Raw genomic sequence first — 26,807 nt, 5'->3', positions numbered from 1 at the left:
AAGCTAGTTTCCCATGAGAATGAAGCTTGTACTAAAAGAGAAATTGACAATTCCCTGTACAGAAAACAACATAATATAATATGTCATTTGATAGATGAAAACCTTGGCTTTCTATTGGTTAAATAACCTTAACAAATCCTAAAAGAAAGAATGTGGGTGTGGTAAAACGGGTCTGATTTTCTATTTGATGCCTCTGTAACCAAACAAGATTGAAGGTTATGAAACTTATACTTTGCCTGAGTGATGACAATTTTATAATGAGTAATTTATGTTAAATTTCGTACTTATTGGAGGGGTGGTGGATAAATTAGAGAAGAAGGAATGCCTAGAGAAAAAGTGCCACATTTCTCATACTAGGGGAAATTTAAGATTTAAAACATACATACAATTAACATATGGATTATTAGTTAAGATTTTATGTCATAGTAATTGGTATAACATGAACAAAAAGTAGTTTAATTAAATTTTGAATGTAACTCATCAACAACCCTCATGACATGCACATTGAAGGATGCCCATGGAAAGAGGATTAATTTGTTTCAAAAATGACAAAAAATGGGAAACTTTTTAACCTGAAATACAAACAGAAACATTAAATACAATTTTCAAGACATTCAAAAATGACCTTGTTTTTACATATATCACAAACATTTGATTTTTTTTAAACATTTTTCACTAAATCATTTACAATAGCACTACCAAACTTGAATTATACAAATATCTAGTTTTGAACAGATGGTCTTAACTCTTTCACTGCCACATTTGTGAATAACTCTCGAAATGTCATTATTTTTAGACAAAAAAAAATCCAAAAGATATGTTTTTATATTTATTAGTTATCTGATATCTGAAACTGGTAAACTGTAGGAAGTTTGAAAAGAAATATCCTTTCTTTATGGTGTATGAAATTCCAATCTCATATTAGGTTAATAATGTATCGTTCAAAGTTAAAACAAAAATATTATAGTGCCCTATATATGTATCCATGGCAGTGAGAGTTAAGTGCTGTATCTACAACACAGAATTACTTTTGTCTCAAAGAAACTAGTTCCCATCAAAATATTTAAATACTACATAGATAATGTATCAAATATCTATCTCAATAATGTATCACACAAACTAGCCCCTTAGTAGTTGTCTTAAATTTAATATATCACAGCTTTAAGCAAGTTATATTTCTTACAATTTTAAACACTGCTACTGTCTAATTTCTGGAACAGTCTGCGACCTTATATTAAAAAAAAAGTATTGAAAACAGCATTAACCATCCATATGTAATACTATCTGAATTATTAAAAGACAACTCAAAACACCATACATATAATAATTTTTATGAACTGTATGCATAAATAAAATTGACTAGTTTCAGCTTCAAAGCTATAGATACATTTTTCTCTTTATACCTTTTTGTTTCTTATCACATTTTTCAAGTCTGGTTCTTGAGAGATTGAAAATTTTATACGTATACGACCTTTATCTCGTACAAGATTTGTCTCAATCACCTGTATAGAAAAAGAAAATCAAACAGGTTTTATTAGCTAAAAAAATAAAGAGCATGAAAATACAGGCATGTTTAACTGACAAAGTAAACAATTATATGCAACATGAAACAATGTCCTTTAACACTGGTGGGAAATGAAAGCTCTAAAAAGTATGACCTGCACACATAGTCAGTGATCAATTCAGCGTTATTTTCTGAGTGTCAACGATATTACTATTAAAGACAAGAGCTCACTTCTGTGTTACTATATTGCACTTAAGACATATTTCACAATCCTACAATGTGTCTGTGAGTATATGCACATAATAAAATAGATGGAGTTGGAAATGAAACTCTGCCTGATGAGCTTGATCATCTTTGAATTTCATGTACAAGTAAACTGCAAACTTTTTTAAATATTAACTTAAAAGGATATTTACACTTTAATTGACATCCTTAAAAAGTGAATATAAATCAAATAAAAAAGTTGAAACAAATATGAAACTTTTTAATATTTTTGTAACACAAGTTCCTGAACAAAAAAACTTTGAATAGCAATAATGTTACTTGAACTTGTAGTAATAGACAATTTTCAAGAAAAAAGATTAAGTCAAATATACTTACAAATTTTAAAATTATTAATGAAAGATTAATATACATTTTTCACCCAGAATAACACAGTACAATTTAAAACGTAACTGATTTCATAATGAAATGTTAGGATGGAAACAACAGAAGATCAAAATAGAAAAAGATCAATGATATACAATGTAACAATATAGTTGAATTTCTCACCTCCCCCATGCAGCCATAATGTGGATGTCCTAGCATGAAGCACAAAGTACCAGGGGTAAACATTTCTTCCACTGAAGTAAACTGGTTAAAGTTCTGAGCCTGAACTTCCAAGTTCTTTCAAGTATTAAAAATTATTTTTTATATTTAGGAAAATAAGTATAAACAGCACAAAATTAAACTGGATACTTATTCACTGAGGATTGACAAACCTTTACACCAATACATTACATTAGAAAAGCAAACCACACATTTTTCCCCAAGCAATTAACCGAAGTATCTATGAATGTTATTTTATTACCTGAGTAATTCTGAACAAACACCAAAACCATACAGAGATGTTTGGTTAACTATAACTCTAAAAAAAATTTGAAGAAAGAATTTCACCACAAGATTTTCATCTAACTATTTCACAAAACACAACATCTACCAACTAACCTACCATAGTGTACAAAAAGTAATAATATCTTACAGAAGCACTTCTTGAAAAAAAAAGTAAAATATCACAGTGATTTAGTTCTTGGAATCAAACAAGTTTCAGTAATGTTTTGATAAATAAGAAAACAATACATTTCTTCCACTGTTCTGTCAATAAGTAGTAAGGTACATTTGAATAAGAGCTCATAATGTAACATTAGACATTGTTAATATTTAAGTGTGTAACATATTTTTCTTTATTACCTTTACAATACACTGAAGGGGGAAAGCACTAGCAACAGGTGACCATTGTTTTTCCAAAGTAACCATACCACTGGACTCACAGATGTACCTGTAATAAAGAAAAATATGTTACACACTTAAATATTAACAAAAAATATATGTATAGAAATTAAAGCCTTTTTTTTACCATAACAGATTATTGATATACAAGTTACAGCAAATACCATGGCTAAGTTTGGAGATATTATTCCATACATGTAGTAAGTATTTACTTCATTAATTCTAAATGCAGATTTTTAAAGTTAGTATCAAATTAAATTCAAGAATTTATGTAATGAATCATAAACAGATAACTATAAAGGAAAAGGTTATTGTTAACATATTTTAGTTGCTAATACCAAATCATGTAAATTTGATAAAACATCATACTTTTTTTACTATATAATTTTAAGTTGAGTTATATATAATATCAAGTACTTGTTTACATATGCTTCTACAATAAGATATGTAACTTCTCTTTTTTCTATATAATTAAGTTCATAACAGTTAATGATTTACCTTTACAATTTACTGAATCAACATTTTATTAATTTATCTATTTTGTTATTTTATGTTTATACATATAATTAGTTTTTTGCTTTACTTTCTATATCTTCCTACTGTAGCAAAATAATAATTTGTCAGAAGCCTCTTATCTTTGCTGTCACACTAATGAGTTGCACAGTCAGGATTCAGAAATCAGTTTTCATTGGTAACTCATTACTTATTGTTTGGGATGATTATTTACAGTATGGTGTCATGTTTTTCTAGAGAATCAGTGATAGAACATCAGTAAAATTTTGCATATTGATGTCTTGTTATTTTTTGCATATAGCAGGTTTCACTGTTGAGTGTGCATTACTGCAAATACACAGATGCATGTATTCAGGTTTTGTGCACTAAGCTTGTGGATCATTGAAGCAAACAATTGTTTTTATACACTCCATTCTTCTTTGGTTAACTTCAATAATATTATAAATCGTAATGTTTATAACAACTTTAAATATTGTTACTATTTATTCATTTATTTCTATTTTTCCATTATTAATTTTACACTTATGAAAAATATTTTGCACCGTTAGCTTAGTATCTGGAGTTAAGACTATCTTCAATCTCCTGACCAAACCTTGTAAAATATTATTGGCATAATGGCCAAAATATTGTTAACAGTGAGGGTATGCAAATGATGAATCAATCTATTCTAATCATTATAGATTTTAGGTTTTCTTGGGTACTGATTTATTACATTATTTATTTCTTGTCAGTTTGTTATACAGAAAAGGCTTCATTAAATCCTACTTGTTTTAGCTTTGAATTATGTAATTCTCTTAATTTTAACCAAATATTATCAGTAATTTATGGTTTTAGTACACTTTGATAAAATATCCTATATAGCCTTTTTTAACTCTCATGGAACATAAGTTACACATTTTGACTAACAAGTATTTGACAAGTTTATGATGAATAGAAGAATGCATCGTTGATAATATTTAATCAATATTTAGAGAAATGTGAAGAAAAATCAAAGATTCATATAAGTATCATATGGCTTAAAAACAGATTTACTTTTCCAAAGTAGTTACTACCTTAAACTCAACTCAGATGTAAAGAAAAACTCACTAACATCCACATATCAAACTTCTTTATATGACAATTTCCAAAGATAAAAAGAAAAAACCTTAATGCTTCAGAAAGAAAATTTACTATGTCTCTGAAAACACCTTTACTGAAATACATCCAACAACACAGTCATATAAAGATCTTTATAAAAAATACTATTTAAAAACTTTTAAGTTTCTAAAGCTGAAAATTATAAATCAAAAGCATAACTTAAAACCATGTGCTTTTTCAATGAACAGACCACACAAGCCATGGTTAAGTGTAATCTGTTTTTAAGAAAAAACTTTTTTTGCCTGAAAAACAAGACAAAAATTAACCACAAATTAATATATAATATACAACACTTACTTCTCATTGAATCTGTACAACCAAGTTAAAAGTATTATTTAAATACTTTTGGAAACTAATACAAAAATGACTGAGCTCTGTTTATTAATATTGCAATAAATTCTTTACTTTTTTAGTACTCAAAACTACAAATGTTAAGAACAGCAAGTCAAGATATGAGAGAGGTTTATCTAACACATTAGTGGGGACACTATGCATCCCCACTTATGTTAGGAGTCTATCTTTACAGATAAAAACACAAGTCCCTAGTTCTTATCCTACAGTGCATACCCTGTTTTATTGGTCCTACATGGAAAACATTAATCTCTTTTTGGCCTTATGATTAAACCTAAATACAATCATATCAAAGTTATACAGAGAGCATGTTATAATATGCTATTTTTCTTTGTATGTTAACACACACATACATACAAATACTTTACGTAATTCCTTTAAAATTTTAACTAACTCACTTTCTTCCAGTCAACTTTGCAACATGCAGAAGGATCTCCACATTTCCGGTTAATATTCCGAAACGTTCAAAATAACTGTGAAAGAAAGACAAGAAAGTACACAGATATTTTTTACTTACAAAAAATCTAAAACAAAAAAATATGTAATGGTGTATGATAAATGATTTGATGTTAAAAAAGAGATCACTCAATTGTGAACAACAAAATGACAATTTAATGAATAATCTTAGATAAAGATTTTCACAAATTTTTTTCCAACTTTGTTATAAATGTCTCTTTTCATGTTTTTTCTTTTCTTCTAGGGAATGATGTCTTTTAACAACTTTTCAGTAAAAATACATCTTCACAGCATATTGTTTCTTATGAACTTCATTTTATATCAATTCTGAACTTTAGTAAGAACAAATACACTGAGAAACAACAACTCCCCATTCCGATTATGTAAAGTATTAATAGCTTTTACTGTCATTAAAGACATATACAATCTCAAATTAACTACAGGTTCAATACTGACAAAGTCAACTGATTCTGAATGTTGCCCAACTATGCAATAATTGGCCCAATTTCAATTGCTGAAACAAATATTGGTAAAACACTGTGATATACTTTTTGATTTATCCTCTTTATAGTATAAAGAATTTTAAAACTACGTATACAAATATAAATGAAAAACAGACTAACTGTGATGAACAATGTGAGGAATTTATGAAAAAATTAAGGTATTTGAAAAAAATCATTGTTATGCTAATGTGGCATGAGACAACAATTAATTGTAATAAAGAAAACCACAATATAGAGAAGAAAACAAAATAAAATTACAGTAATTAAAACAAATACATCATGAGGAAAAGGTAAATAACAAACATAAGTCATAATGAGAAAAATTTAGTGTGAACTTTATAATTAGCTTAAATAGTAAAAAAATTAAAATTAATAAGAGAAGTATCAAAATGAATATAGTAAGAAAATTATACAGAGAGTAATAGTAAAGAGTAGAAGACCATAAGAAATAGAGGTGTGAAATCAACACAAACAAAAGGCTTTAATTCTCTTTATATGGGCTTGGCCATTTTGACTAATCTTGTAAACACCAGGTAACCTTCAAACTATACATACTATAACTCTGAATGTACTACGTATATCTTCACAAAACTTGACAAGCTTTTTAGTACAAATTAAAAGACTGTTGCATACAAAGAACCAGATATTTTAATATAGAATTTGTCAGGTTTTTATAAATGGATGGGCAGGATTCTTTACAGCACGTGTCTGTGACTTGCTGGCAATAAATTTCAACAATAAAAAAGAGCATACAGTCCACTTGTTTTAAAATAATATATAAAACAAGTCAAACATGTATACAAATGTTCTTTACACAGTTAATCACCACAGTTGTATCCAGAGCTTTAAATAACTGTCTCTTTTTGTCAAAGCCTACAGTGGCTACTTCAATAAACTTAGAACACTTATCAGACTAAAAAAATTTATTTTCACATTCAAGTGTATGAAATTGTTACATTTGCAATAACACAGATATGTGAAAGATTGATAGAATGAAATGAGTCTGAAAATAGGACCAGAAGACTCAAAAATTTACTGGACAGGATCAAGTTTCAGGCAGACATGTCCACCTATTTAATGAAAAGCTCACAAGAAGTACAGTCACATGAAATATTGAATTTTGGGACTACAGACACAACCTACCTCCTTGAAATCTTGGTTTGAAAGAAAAAGATGGTGTCCAAAATATGTTAAAATGGCTGAGAAAGCCACTAGGGAAACATTCTGAGCTTTCAATTGGCTATTCATGCCATATATAAAATGAGTGTTTCCAAAAATGGAAAGAGGTGGGCAGGATGCCACTGTGTTTGATATATTATGAGCAATATCTTAGCAAAAAATAAGAAGCTCTTATTTGATATTCTAGCTTGTCAATATTGGTAATTTGACTTCCTAATTCATACAAATGTTTTTAGACCCAAATACAGCTTAGTTACTAAGCCTGATAAATTATAGTGAAATTCTATGGTATCCATTTAGTAATTTACGATTTTTGGTTATTTAGCTGTATATATAAAACATAAAAAAATATTTTGTTTCATATCCTCCATGTGCAAAATTTTAAATGGCTTAGCAACCTATGTCAAGCAGCAACCGAGTACAAAGGTCATAAGTATAAAAGATAATTTTTTGCTTTTCTTCTTTATTTACTGTTCTATGTTTTAAGAAAAATAAATTCAAGAAGCTATTTGTAAATAGTAATAACCTATATACATATATAATGTACAATACTGGAAATGACTGTATTTTACAAAATACTAGTCTACTAAAACACAGCCAAGACAGGTCACTTTGTAAAGATTAAAGATAAGTTTTATTTTTATTTTTTAGGATACAGTAACAAGAGATCACACGTTCCACGTCATTGTAACTTTTGTATTTAGCCAGGCACGGCTGAAAGGTCAATATAATAAAAATAATAAATATATATAAATGTATAATGTTATGAGATTTAAGCTATTTTGTCTAAATATTTATGTATTCATGCTGTAATTGTTGTCATTCTAGAATGAAAGAGGCATAACTTATATTTATTTCCTAATTTTTTATGGTGGTTACAAGATCAGTCAAATCTACTGAACCCGTACAGAGATTCATTACTAAAAATAACAGATAAAATTTAAATTTTTTTCATAACAAACATTTGATAACTATCCGGACACTGTAAAGATTTTGCATGTGAAATTTGAAAAATTTCTGATGCATAAAAGTATTTTTAATCTTAAAATAAAAATTATTTTGCATGTTGTCTATCCAACATGCAAAAAGAAAAAAAAAGGCACGAGAAAAACATTGCTTAACAAACCTTAAGACTTAATAAAAAATTTATATTTTGCATATGGAAGCATTGTAATGTTTACTGATAATCTGCCAAATTTCATTAACACAGGCTAAATAATTTAAAAGTTATAAAATGAAAACTGTAACAAGCACGAAATGGTTACAAAGTTGGTCCCATGGACGGAGCCAATGCTGAAAGAGTAAAAGCACCTGCACCATTTTATATAGTGCAAGGTAGGTAATAGTAATAATGAACATGTATCAACTGTATTATGCCAAGCATGGATTCAGATTTTAGTCACACCACAGTTTGTTTGGCTACTTAGTAAAAATCAGCCAAGTGATCTTCAAGTTAATATAAAATATAAGCAAAAGAAACCTTACTTTGTAATGGTTTTGGGCCACAAAATCATAAATTTGAGGTACAATAATATTCAATCTTGATTTAGGTTCAGAGTAATTCCTCTTACTGGCTGGAAACAAAAATGTTGTTTTATCTAATATGAAATGACAATCATAAAATTTTTTGTTAACAGGGCACATCCTTTTAAATTTTTAAATGCCCAACATGCTTTTTTAGGTGTATTTGGCAACAGGCATTAATTTTTCATCCAATTAAAAATAACTTTCCATGCTAATCACAAAGGTTCATGGATAATACAGCTACATGTACATGTAAATAATAATACAACTGGAATGCTGACGATGAAAAAAGTTGACCCGTGTTATTTCAAAGTTTAATAAACATTTACTTAACCTTACATTAGTACTATGGGGTTGGGTCACACCCTACCCAGAAAAGAAATGGAGAGATAATAAATCATATTTATTATTATAACTAAAATATATCTAAGTATATTTGTAAATCAAGTGTCTCATGACCAATTTTATAGCATTTTGCTTAATTTTTAAAGTTTGGGTGGTGTTAATAGAGGAATAATGAAAACTATAACAACAAAATTTTTCATATTTTATTTAACAAACAAAAAACATCATTCCAAAAGTAAAGTAAATATGTTTTTTAACTAAACATTTTCTTAAGTTATTTTGAACAAAAGGCATCATTAGTTTATTAACATCAACAAATATGCCTAATCTTCTCACTTTCAGTGTCACTGTCCATCCTTAATGTGAAAAAAACAAAACATAAATAACTTGAAATTTCAAAAAAAAAAAAAAACATTATTGAGGCAAAAATTTCTTCATATTCAGTATAAATTAATTTTAAAAACACTAACTGAATCAAGAATAACAAAGAAATAAAGATATAGGCTTTCCAAAAAATGCATCTTGATTTAGTACTGTTTTTTTTTTTTGTGCACCAAAGAAACATGTTGTTTTCAACATGGCTAAGGTAGAAATGAGAAGAACGAGATTGCACTCTATCAGGGATTTGGGGAAGGTACCATGAACAACAACTGCCTCAGTGTTACCATCTCTTAGTGATGATGTTAACAAACATACTTGGGGTTCAGAAACACTCCATGTGACTAACAGAGGATTAAGACACTGACAAAATATTATAGAATGTTTTTTTTTAGGCAATTCACAGTAATCATAATGAGTAGCATGCTATTATCTTAATCACTGCCCTATGAAATAAAAGTTTCTTTGAATTACACTATTGGTTATATCTCAGATGTTTATAAAGGTATCTCTCACAAACACACTGGAGGTCATATGTTGCTGGTTGAATATTCTAATACTGTATCATCTAAAGATAAAATATAAATTAAGTGACCAAACACATATTTCTGAGTAAAAAGAAAATTAATATTTTTTTAATTTGGGCACTAAATGAACTTAATGTTAATAAAATTCTAAAAAAAGCAAAACAAAATATAAAGGGAAAGTATTAAATCAGAAAACAGCCATCTTGAAGACAAATCTTTTAGGTTTTTCATTCTTATTTACCACTAAAAAACACTCAAATATATCTCCAGAGTATCAATTACCATTCATACTTCAACTACAAATATTACCACCACCAAAATTAACTTCTACAGACCTCAACTAAAAATCTTAACACCATGAAAATTAGTTTTACAGAGCTCATTTACAAATCTTGATATCAACAAAACTGGTTTATAGATTTCAACCACAAATCCTAACAGCATCAACATTGACTTCTACACATCTCAATCAGAATTCTAACATCAACAAAACTAGCTCCCATTGATCTACAGCTTTCTTGCATCACCTAACAAGTTACTTACTGTTCACTGACTGAAGAAGCTTGCTTTCTCCATATGGATGTTTCTTCCTCACTCATTTCATTCTTCACTAATTGCCCCTTTTCTCTTTTGCCATCACTTAAAGAATATCTACATGAAAAGCAGTTTAATAGGTATATTATAATACATTATTTTTAACAAGAAAATACAATATTATTTCATGTTTAAATGAATAGCTACAGCTCAAACAATTTTTCATATCCAAAAGGGCAGTCATGCACTACCTTCTATTCTCAGTCAAATAATCCTATTATTAAAAACTACTTTGATTTTAAAACTTTAATGATCCACTCTTAAAATATTAATATCTTTGATAATATCATACTTTCTTTCAAATTCATGATAGTTGTCCAATATTAACTACAAAATACAGAGATTGAGTATGTTATATTTAAATGATTGTTGACATGTCTAATCATGCTCCATCTGAGGTTAATATATATCTTGACAACAGTCCAGCTGTTACGTTCAAAGCACCATTCTTTAATCAATGTTTTTCATAATTCATCTAGAGTACAAAAATGACAGTTTCTCAATTCCTGTATCCAACAACTTGTCCAGTATATTTTTATATGAAACAGCATGAATACCTATTTCACTTTCTGCTTGGGGTACGTGATAGTTGAAAAGATAGGTCATGAAAGCAGAATGTGTACATGACTTATATCACTTCTCCAGACAGCAACCCTTCTTGATTATGTGGTACACTATTGTGTTGGACAAGTAAATGGCTTTTTCCACTGAAATATGTGTTTGTGAATTCTCACTGGCTACAAGACAGCACATTATGCTTACCATGGCTGTGATATGACTTGTTGCAGGTCTCTTTCTGGATAGTCCTGGTTTCCAAAGTTGATCCACATTCCTTTTTTTTACAGTGATCTAACCAGAAACGTATGACCTCAGAGTATATCTTGCATGAGAAAGGGCTGTTATATGTTGTTCCCAAAAATAATCAATTTTCAGTAGCATCGCACTACCTACTAATGACAAACAATGTGAAAATATGTTCTGATACATGGCATTCTACCATGACTTTATATTGGCTGTGACTGTCACATGAAATGCTGACTTGCATATTTAAAATCATTTTAATATAGCATACTCAGCCCTCTGTATATAAGTGTGCAAATATGTTTCATAATAATACAGTACATTATCAGTCGCAGTTGTTTATGGCCCCATCATATTCTCCTATTTTAAACTAAATTTAAATTAAAAAAAAAATATCTCGTATAAGAGTTCCTGAAAGTTATAACTGCTATTTCTTTGTACATTTGACACTTTTAGGAGAAAAGTAATACTCTAAATCAAGAATCATGACTACATTTTTAACTAAACACTCCCATTAAACATCATCATCATCATATTCATCTCTATGCAGAGCGCCACATATTTCTCTTGTAGAAATTTACGTTAAAAAATAGTATTTCATACTCATCACGTTTCTCTGTGCTAGCCATCCATAATTTAGTAGTAAGACTAAAGTGAAGGCAGACAGCTAGTCATCACCACCCACCGCCAACTCTTGGGCTACACTTTTACCAATAAATAATGGGATTGACCATCACATTGTAATGCCCCCATGGCTGAAAGGGCGATTATGTTTGCAGATTGCGAGTCGAGCTCCATAACCACCTGGCCATGGCTTACAGTGAAATGAAAAATTGGAAAATGTGAAATAAGATGAATAATACCACTTTTTCCTCTTTACTAACCATATTTTTTATTTATCAGAAAGTTCCAAGTTACTTGTCTTAACACTTTCAACTGTTCACCTTTATTTACGTTTTCTTTTACTGAAGTTTTGTTAGGATAGACTGAAAAGCTTATAATTTTTACACTGTAGTGACTTTCCTTAAAAACATATAACAACGAATAAATAAAACACAAAGATTTCTAGTACTAACTGCACATTTGAGATGTTTGTACTTTAAATAAAAATTTGTTGGGTCTCACAAATGTCAAAGAAAAAGTTTATGTAGCTTTCAACTGTGCATTTTAGAATAAAAATTATAAATTAGGCACCAGAATAAAATGTCCCAAAACAACTATAATTTAACAAACTTTCTAAGTAAGCTACAAATAGATTGAAAAAATTTCATTGGCCATTCATAGCAGTAAAACCATGTTAACACAACAAGACACAACAGTTGTAGATATGATAAAAGGAGAATCTTCAATCTTCTTTTTCTATTGGTTACAAGCATGTTCATCAGTCATGTAAAGTTGATTAGAAAAGAACCTCAAAAGTAAGAGAGTGAAAAGGGAGGGGATTTTCTAGTGATTTTAACAAAGTTATTGATACCTCAGCAAATAAAGAAGATAGAAGGTTAAAAGTTTAGATTGTTGCTTGTAACTATTATCACAATGACATATCTAATAATTCAAAATTTTGTATTATCTAAGTTTTTACTTCTTAATTACAAAAAAGAAATATTTAAAAGAGTTAGACTTCAATTTTCTGTGTCACATGATGCATCTGGGCTCTAAATCATTTGCTTGACATACACTGATAATAAAATTTGTTTAATTAAATTACAATGTTTCACAGTTTCATATTTAGATTAAATATATAACGCACTTTATCATTTGTGGCTATTTGTTTTATTTCTCTTACAATTTTAAATGTTTAATTGGTTGGAAACTGCAGCATTCTATTTTAAAGTAGAAAATTCTGAAATGAAGAACTTGGAGCACAGATGCATCACGTGACACAGAAAATGAAGATTAAGACTTTTTTAAGTATTCATTTTTTTGTAATTTAGAAATTAAAACTTAGAAAATATAATATTTGAATTATTAACAATGTTTTACTGCTATGTTTATTGACATACATTAAGAGTAAAGTTGTTAATTAAATTTTGAATGTAAGACTAAAAAGTAATGACATACACACTTTGAACTGGTTTATGAAAAGAGCCTTCAAAAACAACTGAAAATTCAACTATGAAAGTCATATAATAATTGTCTAGAATTTTCAATCTTACAATATCAACGTTATCTAAACCAAAAAATATCATTTGAAAAATTTTGGTACACCAAGAAAACAAGGCTATCATATGAGAAATTTGGACATTTATCAAATTAGATGTGAAGACTGTAACAAGTGTTATGCAGGTGAGACGAGTTAAAAACTCATATTAATGAACATAAGGATGCTGTAAAGAATGCTAATAAATTTAATTCAATCATCGCTGATCATGCTAGCTCTAATCAATCATTCCATATATTGGACTAACATTAACATACTAAACTGTGATCACAACTTTAAAAGATGAGGATTTTACAAGAGCTAGCATATTGTTATTAAGTACAATTCGGGATGACCACCCCTTCCCCTAGTATACAAGTCATTACTACAAAGTTAAGTAATGGTTCAATACATAGGCTGTGCAATTTTAAATTAATTAGATTTTTTAGCACATTAATGTCATGGATACAGTGAGAAAATTAATAAATTACTTATTTTGATGTTTTTATCAACATGTTAAACAAAAATGGTTTTATTTCATAGCCACAATAAATCAAAACTACAGGAAGAATGGGGTGTTGTGATAAATTTGCATACTACTGTATTTGATTCAGATAAAATTACAAAATATTTTACAAAACATGCAAATATTTCAACAACGAATTTTTTAGTTCAAATGCATATTTTTTATCATACCATTGTTTCAAGTTTTTGTAGTCTTTTCTATTATGCTAGCGATATTTTGTTTTTTACTATAATGTAATGATTTTTCTTGTAGGTCACATAATTCTCCTGAGAAATAATCATATAAAAATGCCATCAGAAATATTACAATAGTGTAAAAAAAACCCAGTAAATTCAGCTTATGAGTTTAATTAAAATGAAAAATTTAGAAACTACCTTCAACAATGCTAAAACATATACAAACCTAAACTGACCATCAGAAATTGACAGCACTTTAGCTTCCTCTAAATGTGGCCAGGACACATAGACACACTGGCCACAAAATTCAGCTGCCACTTCTTCCAAACTCTTAAAAATAATAAAAATATAAGTTCTACTACACACTTCATGGAAATCTTTTTTTTTAGATTTATATATGCATTCCATATACAGAACAATGTATTAAACATAACCTTCTCATAATAATGCTCAACAACTGTATCAAATACTCAGACCTAGATACACAAATTATCATTTATGCGTGTTTCTAATATTTTAATAGAATAAAATAATACCCAGTAAATAATACATCTAATCAACATCACAAAATATTAGAGCTGTAATGAAGGGTAGTTTCTGTAGAAAAGCTTCATAATAACTACTATTATATTTAACTCAAAACCCTTTTATTTTACAGGTCATACATATAAATGAATTATAGCATTCACATGTAGTTTAAAAAATACATTACATAGAGTATTAATCACATTCATATATATTTTAAATAAAAAATGTACATTATTCATGTAAACATCTTTAGCAAAACAAATGTTTATTTAACAGTCACTATCTGTAGCAGGCTAACAACCACTGTCTTTTTAACATAAAATTGTTCATTAATTAAATATACCTAATAAACACAATAATAAATAAGCAGAAAATAGAACAGAGTAACATTAACAGTTTGACTAGAAAATAAATCCAGACCTTCATCTATAACAAAAAGTTTTACAAGAGAGAGAGAGAGAGAGTTATTATCAGTACCATTTTTAAACAACATTGTTGATTAATTAAGTAAATGCTTTAGAGAGGGTTTGAAGTGTAGTTACACCAGTGCTCCTTTTTCAACATTAAGTGTATTTGTGTTAGTTTATGCATCATGTTTCATACATATTCTATCATATCACTCTTCTTACATCTCATACACTAGGCATTTAGTACATTTTATTGAAACAATGTAGCTGCTAACCATACATTCCGGTGCTCCACTATAATGGTCTACTTCAATGAATGGAAGGAGATGGTATGTATAACATTTTGGTGGTGTGTGTACATGTGTATTTTTGTTTTATCTTTTAATACAACTTTTGTTAAAGTAATGGACATTATACAAATTAAAAGAATTTTCTACGTGAGTGACGTTTAATATCTGATTATTATTCAAACACTGTCAAATGGTTTATGTTAACAAGAGAATAAAAACACTCCTTTTCAAGGCTGCCTGATATACCTTTGAATGTTTAGAGCATCTCTGAATTCCTAGCTAGTAAACAAACCTTCAAATATAATTTAAAGTGGCTGAGTACAGAACCACAAATTGATGTTACAAAAATTCAGATTTTCCTATTCACTTTTTAATGTTATGAAGAGATTGAAAAAAGTTATACTCTAATTCATTTTTAAACCATTATATCACACTATTAAAAACTGTTGAAATATTACTTTTCAGTAAAATGACCATTAAAAATTTAAACTTTTAACAATTAAAACTGTAAATACTGTTCAAAGATATATCAAGTTCTTATTTCCTTTATTCTAAACTTTCACATCTTTGTCACGGAAGTTTAACTACTGGTTAAAAATGAGACTTACCTGGGAAATGTCTTTATTAATTGACACAATCATATTGTCATTTCTACTGACCATATGGAAAACTTTCACTTTTTCATTTCTTAGTGTAACCTAAAAAAAGATTAGAATATATACATATATATGTAATCTTAGTTGTTAATGCACCTTTGGTATTTTATATCTGAATATGAACAGTATTGTGTGACACATGGAGAACATGATTAGATTACAAACTCACAGTCCAGGCAAAGCCATCCCTAATTTAGAACTGTTGATCATAGTGCAACCAATCAACAGCACGTGCCATTTACATAGGTACTCTTAAACAAATGCCAGGATTGACTGTCACAGTTATCATGTCCCAACAGTTGAAAATGTGAAGCACATTCAGCAATGCAGAACCTTTGATCTTCTGATCTGTCAAGCACGGTAACCACTATGACACAACCAGCCTATATCAATAGGTCATATATTTTGTTTAACAGAACAGTTGGCTGTTTTATTACAGTTTTCCTTGAACTTATACTAAATATGAATTCACTTGGATTGCTATACAGTTTAGAAATATGGTAATTCTAAAAAGATGAGACAAGTGGTGCAAATTTTTAAAAATCTTTAGTAATACTAGTAGCACCGTGTTGATATAAATGCAAAATAATTAGTACAATTTAAAATTTCAGATATGGTTTTAAACCAAAAAATAAAATTAATAGTTTCATTTTGAGTTTACTTACTAATTATAAGGTATTATTTCATTACAAGTTACATCTTTTACAGTGAGGAAGAATATTTTTAAAACAGGTACATTTCAATCACTGATGAAATCATTTTCAAGTACACAAGTTTTAACAGTAAAGAAGGTTCGAGTATTTAAGTCAACATTCAACAATCGAACAATGTATTTAAACTTTAGAATTTTATGGTAGTCACTTATGCATGTGCATATCAATCCACATAAATAGACAGATTATTCATGGCTGAACAGAAAACAAACAAAAAGTGAATGAATATGAAAATGTAGAAATGCGCAAAATATTTATATAAAATTAGAAATGTATGGGAAATAATGATCAAAGACATTTAGAGATGCCTGGGTATTTGTTATTTGTAGAATTGTTTGATATTATTAATAAGGCTTCTCTGATCTTCTTTGTCATTGTTTTCTGCAGTGCATATAGTGTATGCTAAATTTAGGATTACATTGGATTACATGATTAGAAAACCAGTTTATGTAATTTGAATTTTATGCTATGGAGAGATAGGAAAGAAGAGACTTATTTTATTACAAGAAACCAACTTAAATTTGAGAATGAAATTTCAAGTTTAAACTTTCTAAAGACATGAAAAAAAAGAAAAGTTGACACCAACCTTCCTAAAAATAAAACTGAGCCTCCCGTTTAGCATAAAAATCAAAAGTATAATAGTTAGAGCACAAATCAAACTTTTAAAACAAAGTATATAGAAAAAATAAAAATAATAGAAATTTCTCCACAAAAATTAACTTAACCTCTGTAGCAACCTTACACATTTAACTACCCCTAGAGATTACAGCTTACTTTCATCATTAATACACAAAAGAAAGCTCCTACTTTCAAGGCTTAACTATTACATGATATTTATCTGTCTGTACAATACAAAAACAAAACCTGATGCTGAAAAGAACAATATCATCAACCATATGAACTTTGAACTCAGTGAATCTCAAACCAAAGCCCTAAATGAAAGCCTTAAGTACACAGTAACACCTCCCACCATCCCAGTGTTAGATTTAAAATCTAACTTTGAAACCTCTACACTTCTTCTGTCATTATTTTTAGTGGCCTTTTCGGACTTGCTTTAGCTTTTTTTTTCATTTAAGTAATCACAGTATTTCTGTCTGGAACCACCAGCAGCAATTAGCATTAGTTGTGCTACTTGGACATATTTTTAAGTTCTGACTCTATGTTACCTCTGAGAAGTCATCTGGCTATGAGCTTATGTTCTGACAAGTTGACCTCTGAACTATCATTGATGGAAAATCCTCTTTCCACAGCTGCTTTGGTCATGTAATAGTAGCAACAAGGAGCAAATGACTTTCCACAACTTTTTGAACCTAGTCTACACTGGACAAGCTGTGATACAACCTGTTTTCTTTGGGCTAAAATTCACGGATGTTACTGTTTGCTACAACTATATCAGTAATTTCATCAAATTGCTCCAAAATATCATCACAGTCTTGCACCTGCATCTATAGAGCTTTACTTAAAATACTGAGAACTTTTCAAAGAAGAACTATGCCAGAATGAAACATCAATGGGCCTAGACAAGACAGGTGTCTCATCAGAGAATATCTCACCAGCAACCTTTCTAAAAGTAGAGTAACTAATTGTACTGTAAGTTCCTTTCTTTGCAACTCGAATTTAGGCACAGCACACATACTGAACTTTTATATAGCAAAAAGTGTTTTCACTTCCAGTTCATCCATAAAACCAATGTCAATTTCACTGTGACTCACATGAACTGATACATCTCCACAATTTATCTATGTAAACATTTGTACAGTATCTGCTATCTCCAGAACACTGTTCTTTACAAACCCTTTCAGGATATTTTGTTGTAACTGTGACTGATCTGCCAGTAATGAAAGGTCTGTTTATATTTTATTTTCTCCATATCACTAACTGTAGCTATTATCATCAATGTAAAGTGTAATGAAATGTCTAAAATTAAGAAATGTAAATATATGCATACCTTTTAACTTTTTGTCAAATATTCTCAAAATATCTTCTTTGGATTATATGCAAAACTTCATATCTTTACTTGTAATATTTTTAATATTTTATTTTCTTTTCCTTTGCTGTTGATTATTCATCTCAATACACATCAATGGGTGCCCACAAGATATAACAGTATCATCAACAGAGATACTTTAGCCTCTGGCAAAATATTTTTGCTTTCACTTAGTATTGTAAGCTTCATGGAGTGAGTTAAAGTTTTGGTTATATTAAAAAAATTATTAAACCTTTCAAACATGAATTTTAAAACATTTAAAAAAAATGATAGAATACAGAAAATAAATAATACTACAATCAACAAAGATATTCTTACAATGTTGGCTTCTACCCACCCATATGGCTATGCCGGTTCCACCCATTTAGTTTTTATTGTTAATGTAAAAATACATCTTGGATGTTTCAAACTAAAATGCAAATATGTTTCAAATACTCAACCAACAACTACAAAAAAAAAGGCAACAGAGGACTTATAAATATCTACAATTTGAATACTATTGTTCAAATAGTAGATTTTTTAATATTTTTTAACAATTACTTCTGTTTTATTATTAAGTATGATGAATTTTTTCAACTTGGTATACTGTTTAATCACAATAGAAAATCTCAAAATCATCACAACAAAACTGTTAGTATAGAAAAAATAATAACAAAGTAAGTTACAAAAACTATTTAACTATTCATATATATTAATTTATAAAACTAAAAGTCTGCTAATGTATTCTGGCACAGTAAAAGAGTTCTCTTTCCCCCATATCAAAATGTTCTTATCTTGAAATATAAAAAATAAGAACAATTGTGAAAAATAGGAGAATGTAAGAAATAAATATGACCTATAGATTCACTGATTGAATCTGAAATGAAATTGGTCATAAGCATACTATGTATAAATCCTAGTTCTGCAGACACCTCTCCAAACAAGATTTTTTCTGTAATTCACACTATGTAGTTTTTACCCCAACTAACTTTGAAGTTTCATTTCTCTCCTTTGTTGCTATTTGTTTTGTCTTAGTTATTTAGAACTATATATAATACCCTATAATAGCTTCAGAAGTATCACCAAACATTGTATGAATTCTGGCACATGTTCAAAAGTTGACTTATAAAGATTAATTGCTATGTTTCTCTTAATATTACAGCTAAGACAGAAGGTACAAAATAAACCCACCCAAAAACACCTGTTCTGACAGGAGGTGAAAATGAGCACAGTCCTCTTACTTACCTTATGTTCAATATGTCTAAATGTTGGAAACCCAGGGATGTAAACATCCAACTTTACCCCATCACACAGTCCTTTTTTTATTTTATTAGCGGGTAAATGAAAAGTGTCTTCATGAACTTCCTGACAACTACAAGAGAAATATATATATATATATATATATAAGCAAATAATAACTAAAAACATAAATGCACAAATGCAATACAATTATACTCTTAAATCATTAATATTTATGCATTGGGTGGGTCAAGGTGCACACGTTACAACCTTTTACAAAGTTACATTCAAAATTTAATTAACTGTTTCGAGACGGATCAGATGCGTAAGGCCATGTCATCTCGTTTGTTCACTCACATTCAAAATTTTATTGAACTACTATTCCATGAATTTATGTCAATAAGTTTGGTATCAAGCTGTAGATTATAATTCAAGTTTTAGAACTATACATTACTCAATTTACTAATTTAAAAGTAACTATTAAAAAAAAACACAGATAAACATCAATTTTTGTGTGTCACGTGGTACGTTGAATGCAGCACTGGTTCAAATTAGATGCTGGTGAAGTCAAAATACTAAGTCTATAGTTTCATATGAATTAGAAACTCAAATTAAAGATATTGACAAGCTAGAGTATAAAATAAGAAGGTCTTTTATCTTTTCTATTTGCTAAGATATTGCTGAAGTAATAAATCAAACATAGTGGCACCCTGAACACCTCTTTCCATTTTTGGAAACGCTCCCTTGTATACACTGTATATATGACATGAATAACCAATCGGAAGCTCAGAATATCCCCTAGTGGTTTTCTCAGCCTTTCTAATGCACCTAGCACCATTTCTTTCTTTTGAAACAAGATTTTCATGAGGTAGGATGTGTCTTTAGTCTGTTCGATATTTCATATTTTTTTAGAGCCAAATACAGCTAAGTTACTAAGTTTGATAAATTATTGTAGAATTCTATGCTACTGATGTAGTAATTTAAGATTTTTTAGTTATTCAAAATCATATATAAAACCTAAAAAAAAATGTTGTTTCATAACTCCCATGTGCAAAATTTTTAAAGGCTTAGCAACCTACATAAAGCAGCAACCGAGTACAAAGGTCATAACTATAAAAGATAATTATTTGCTTTACTTCTTTATTTACTGTTCTATGTTTTAGGGAAAAAAAAATTAAGAACTTATTTCAAAATAGCAATAATCTATATACATATATAATGTATAATAATTGAAATGTGACTGTATTTCATAAAATACTAGTCAATTAAAACAGAGCCAGGTCAAGTTACTTTGTACAGACCAAAGGTCACCTTTATGTTATTTGATATGGTAACATGAGTGCATGTGAGCCGTATTGTTGTAACTTCTGTATTGTTAGCCAGGCACGGGTGAAAGGTCAATAAAATAAAAATAATAAATATATATAAATGTCTAATAATATGAATTTTAAGCTATTTCATCTAAACATTTATGTTTTCATGTTATAAGTTGTATTCATTCTAAAATGAAAAATGCATAATTTATGTTTATTTCCTAATTTTGTATGGTGGTTGTGAGATCAGTCAAATTTACTGAACCCATAGAGATTAATTACTGAAAATAACAGATAAAATAAAAAGTTTTTCTTCATAAATGTTTGATAACTATCCGGACATCATAAAGATTTCACACGTGAAATTTCAAAATTTTCTGATGCATAAAAGTCTTTTTAATCAAAAAATGAAAATTACTTTGCATGTTAGATAGGCAAGATGTGAAAAGAAAAAGGGCATGAGAGAAACATTGCTTTACAAACCTTGATACTTAATAAAAAAATTAGATATTTTGCATATGAAAACATTTTAATGTTTACTAATAATCTACCAAATATCATTAGATTTGCTTACTAATTTAAAACTTGTAGCATGAAAAATCTAACAAGCACAAAATGGTTACAAAGTCGGTCCCAGGCACCGAGCCCGGGTTGAAAGTGTTAAAGTACTTTATTATTAATGTATACAAATAAACTTGGCATCAAAACATAGTTAATAAATCAAATTTATATATTATATAAATTTTAAGTTCTTAATTTTATACAGAAATCCTTTAAAACATCCTCAAGCTTCTCTCGTATGAAAATTGTGACACATGCTCTCAAGGTCTTCCCTCTTCTACAGTTTATTTATCACTCCTCCAAAAATTGGGAATTTAATATAAATTACTCATTACAATATTGTTATTACTAAGGCAAAGCATAATTTTTATAGCCTTCAATTTTGTTTTTGTTACAGAACCATAAACAAGAATATCAGACCCCTCTTGCCATGCCCACCTGTTACATCATCTCTCTCGTAAATTGCCAATAGTTCTCTCACATGTTTAATAATATATAATTTATAATCAATAAAAGCCAGAGTTTTTAATTTATCAAATGACATACTATATTACATTATTTTCTGTAAAGAAAATTGTCTATCTCCTTTCCATTTCAAACTTTATTTCTACATAAAACACATCAAGGATATTTGCTGAATTTTTAACATGTATCTCATCTTACTATAATGGATGTAATGTGTATCTCTGCGTATGTAACCAAAACTTCTGCACATCTATTGAATGGCACCACAAATAAAAATCCATAAAAAATTTCACACATTGGGTATTCAAGATTCAGACAATTAGAAAAATAGCTGTGGTATGTGCAACAACCATTTCTTTATAACAAAACACATTTTAAATAAAAGTACTCTCCTCACAAGAAGAACACAAATTTCACTATAACTATAAGTGAAGGTTTGATTACATCTTTATTGAGAAACTAAAGTTCTTAAAACTATTACTTTTTCAATAAACATTAGCACTTTTAATATATAAAAACATTACAGTTTACATCAGTAAAACTTATGAAAATTATGAGCTCTGTACATTGAATCATTTTGATGCAATGAGCTGCATATGACTGAAAAGAACAATCCAACCACTTTTCCCATGCAGTACTTCCTAGAAAAAAAATCATTTTTTTATAAAAATGTTTACTTTTTCTAAATTTTCTTGATTAGTATGAATACTACAATTAGTAACTACTAACACAAACAACTGCCCATGGGGTGGCATTTCTGTTAGTAGTTAATAAGCCAGAAAAATTATGATAGTTATAAGACATTGTCTGCTTTTTACATGTTATTATTCTGTGTTTTTTGGTGCATTATTTAATTAACTAAAAAAATATTTATTGTGGTAATACCATTAGCATAAAAAAGTAGGCTTAAAATTCATCAGCAATCAATAGCAAAAAAAGAGAAGACCCAAGTAAGTACTATATTTCTTGTTTTTCATGTGTGTATTTTTTATTTATTATTATAAAACTAACAAAAATATAAACATTATAACTTGAGAAATTAGATTAGATAAAATAAACAAAAATAATCTTTTATGGGGTAAGCTTGCGAGTAGCCTGTGAGTTACATAATTAGATAGGGTAACATGAGTTACACATTCACTAAGTGGTTTAACCTGTTACCTGCCGAGGCCATTTGTCTTATCTTGAAGGCAAAATCACATTTGTGAATTGAAAAACTATAGAGAACTTATCTTTTATTGGATTTCAGATTTTATTTTTGGATATAATGGCATAACATTCAATTATTTGTACAAAATTGTATTTTTTAATGAAGTTTAAAGACGAATTTAATGAAAAAAATCCTAAACTACGTTTGAGACTGTAAGTAAGCGCCCTCTAAGAAAAAAATTTTTTTTAATTTTTCCTTCCACTTCAGCAATGGTCCTGCCATCTATGATTGGTATCTAAACCTTTTCCTAGTCTGTTTTCTTTATAAAACAGCGTCTGGCCATGTTAAACCTCAGTTATAAAACTTTTAGCCAATCCTAGTTGAAGGTGTCAATTTCAGTACCATGTTATTCCAATCGCTGTATTTCATGTTTGAAAAATCATAGGATGATAAACAAAGCATGTGAGGAAACGTTTTTCTCTGTATTTTACAATATGAATGTGGGTGGTGCTTATTATAGTAACTGCCATTTTTATGTTGAGGCTGTACTTAGTATTGGCCAATAGTACTTTTCTATAAGCATTAGAAAACTTGCTTCTGGAGAAAACTGCATGGGATGTATGTGACTTTTATTATTTTTCTATAGTAGCTTAAGTCATGCTGCATCGTATATCTATTTATATTAATCATTTTATTGAAAAATTAACTCAAACTAGATATATTTTTAAGGAAAGAAGTTGACCCACGATTGTTAGGGTTAAGAGCTATAGAGTGGCAAGTGCAAGGTCTTTACATGAATTAGGCTTAGCACTTTGATCTGAAAGAGTTTGTGATTTTTATATTCTTTTGCATTTAAATTTGTAGTTTTAAGTTAAATAATTTAGCATAATTTTATATTTAGTTCATAATAATAATAATAATATGATTCATTATTTTGAATGATAGACTTGTGTGATTTGTAGGTAATACTACTAGTACCAGTACCACATAAGAATTTTATATTTTTCCTTCTTACAATCTTTACTTTGTAGTAAGACCCACACTTCTATTGTTATTGCTTTAGAATTAAAACAGTCTAACTAATATATAAAAAGCTTATTCTGATATTTTGCAAATGGTTTAAAACTCAGTGTACAGTCTAAAAACGTATTTTAGGAATTTTTTTATTAAATTCCTCTTTAAACTTCATTAAAGAATACAATTTTGTACAAATAATTGAATGTTATGCTACTACTTATAAAAATAAAATCAGAAATCCATTAAAAGATAAGTTCTCTATCATTTTTTCAATTCACAAATGTACACATGCATTGCCTACTAAGAAAGTTAGTACCGGTAGTCATCGGGCTAAGCAGATACTTTTTTTTAATTATTTTGCCTACAGATTGAAAGTTGCTATCACTGAGTTGAGATAACACAGCTAATGAAATTATTTTTTGGGTAAATTAAAACTTTGCTATAATAATTATAGAACACTGTTTGTTTTGTGCAATTATTCTTAAATACATAATGAAATAAATAAAAATTATATGATATACTAATACCATAACTGCAGAAAAGCAGGTTTAAGTTTCAACAGTGGGTTGACAGAAGAAGAAGAAGGGAAAAAAAAAATAAAAATAAAGAGAGAGTACTAAATGTATTGTTTTTATGTGTATGAATGTATACTTTTTATAAAACCAGCTAAAAGGTAAAAATGAGAAACTTATAAATAACGTTAGACAATGAAAAACAAAATAATATAAACTTTCTTCATGAGGTATGCTGTCAACTAGTTCATGCATCAAGTTTCTCAATACCATAAACTGATCTATGCATTCACCATGTTATTTACAACTTATATTGCACAATTATTAGTTAGACATGATTCAAAGCACAATAAAATTAAATAGGAACAGATGTAAACTGTTACATGCTTAAGGTATTTAGGTTAAATAATTGTAATTGTCTGTTACAATCTGCATTCAAAAGAAAAATGAAGTAATTTAGATTTGTTTTGTATTTTTGGTGGTGATTAGCTTGTATTGCATGATTATCAGTTAAACATGATTTAAAGCACAATAAAATTAAATAAAAACAAATGTAAGCTGTTATGAGCCATAAGATGTTCAGGATAAATAACTCCAATTTACTGTTAAAATCTGCAATCATTATATAAAAAAAAAGGAAAACTTAAGACTTATTTCATATTTTTTGTGGTAGTTACAAAGTTCATCAAATCCACCATATCCATATTGTGTTAGAGGAAAAAAAAATAACATAAAATGTAAAGTTTTATATTTAGTAGGATTTAGCAGCTACACAAATTAAAATTGAAAGTGTAAGATTACAAAAATATTTTTAATCTTAACATGAAAATCATATTGCACTCAGACTAATCAGAGTCTGAGTTACACTCTGACTCCATATATTCACAGTCAAATCTTTAGTAACTATACTTATTTAAAAAACTTTATTTGTTGTTTACATAAGACTTATAATGTTTACTAAAAGCTTGCTGAACTTTCTGAAGGTACACTTACTACTTTAAAAGTTATAATGAATATATACTTTCAAGGTTACCTGGTGGTTGCAAGGTCAACCAAAGTGACCAGGCCCGTATAGAGAGAATTAATAAACTATTTTTTTAATCACTGGTATTTAAAGCCATATTCTAAATACCTCTGATAATATAAATTATATAAAACAACTTTACATGGACTTGATAGTGACTATTATAAAACTGCAATACAAAAGATAAAACAGACAAAAGAACAACAACCTATAAAATATATTCTGAAATATGGCAGCAAGATACACGAGTCATTTAGAGGTTTAGGTTCTTTTTATCTACTTGAATAGTACCAGTGCCAATGGTCATGAATAAATCTGACATACTTAACCCTCTCTCCCAAGGTACCCTTTACTGTGCATGACACAAGGTTTTAGAGTCTTACATCCAAAATTTTATTAAACTACTTTTTGTATATGTTATACCAATTAGAATAGCATGAAATCTTAGCTAATAATCCATATTTTAATAGTATATTAGTTTTAAGTTCTTAATTCTACAAGGAAACATATATAAAAAAATCCTGAATTTCCAGTAGTGTGACCCAGGTGACACATTTTGTCTCAGCATCCCTATTTTATACATCACCCCTCAAAAATGTACGAAAATAAATGTAAAATACTCTATATAAAATTGTTATTGCTCAAACAGACCATAATTTTTATACCCTTCAATTTTGTTTGGTTACAGGTCTATCAAATAGAAAATCAGACCCCTCCCACCACACCCACCTGTCACATCCTCTCTTTCACAATTTGTTGATAGTTTGAGAGATAAGTGAATTTGTCTACTTTTTGCATGTTATTAGTCCATATTCTTTGGTGCA

At 28.7% G+C, this 26,807-nt stretch overlaps 1 protein-coding gene across 1 annotated transcript in view; it reads right to left on the bottom strand.

Moving 5' to 3' along the window:
* LOC106461464 (5'-3' exoribonuclease 1-like) overlaps nucleotides 1-26,807 on the bottom strand; it is a gene marked incomplete at its 5' end in the record, with an annotated part of 93,251 nt that overhangs the window by 43,572 nt on the left and 22,872 nt on the right. Inside the window, 8 exons of the mRNA XM_022388435.1 lie at nucleotides 1,404-1,502; nucleotides 2,276-2,389; nucleotides 2,954-3,041; nucleotides 5,392-5,466; nucleotides 10,449-10,556; nucleotides 14,369-14,472; nucleotides 15,976-16,065; nucleotides 19,948-20,074. Coding sequence (XP_022244143.1) covers nucleotides 1,404-1,502; nucleotides 2,276-2,389; nucleotides 2,954-3,041; nucleotides 5,392-5,466; nucleotides 10,449-10,556; nucleotides 14,369-14,472; nucleotides 15,976-16,065; nucleotides 19,948-20,074 — 805 coding nt within the window. The remainder of the gene's footprint in view (nucleotides 1-1,403; nucleotides 1,503-2,275; nucleotides 2,390-2,953; nucleotides 3,042-5,391; nucleotides 5,467-10,448; nucleotides 10,557-14,368; nucleotides 14,473-15,975; nucleotides 16,066-19,947; nucleotides 20,075-26,807) is intronic.

Source organism: Limulus polyphemus, unplaced genomic scaffold, assembly GCF_000517525.1.
Source record: "Limulus polyphemus unplaced genomic scaffold, Limulus_polyphemus-2.1.2 Scaffold965, whole genome shotgun sequence".
NCBI lineage: Eukaryota > Metazoa > Arthropoda > Merostomata > Xiphosura > Limulidae > Limulus > Limulus polyphemus.
This window is presented reverse-complemented; position numbering and strand designations above follow the sequence as displayed.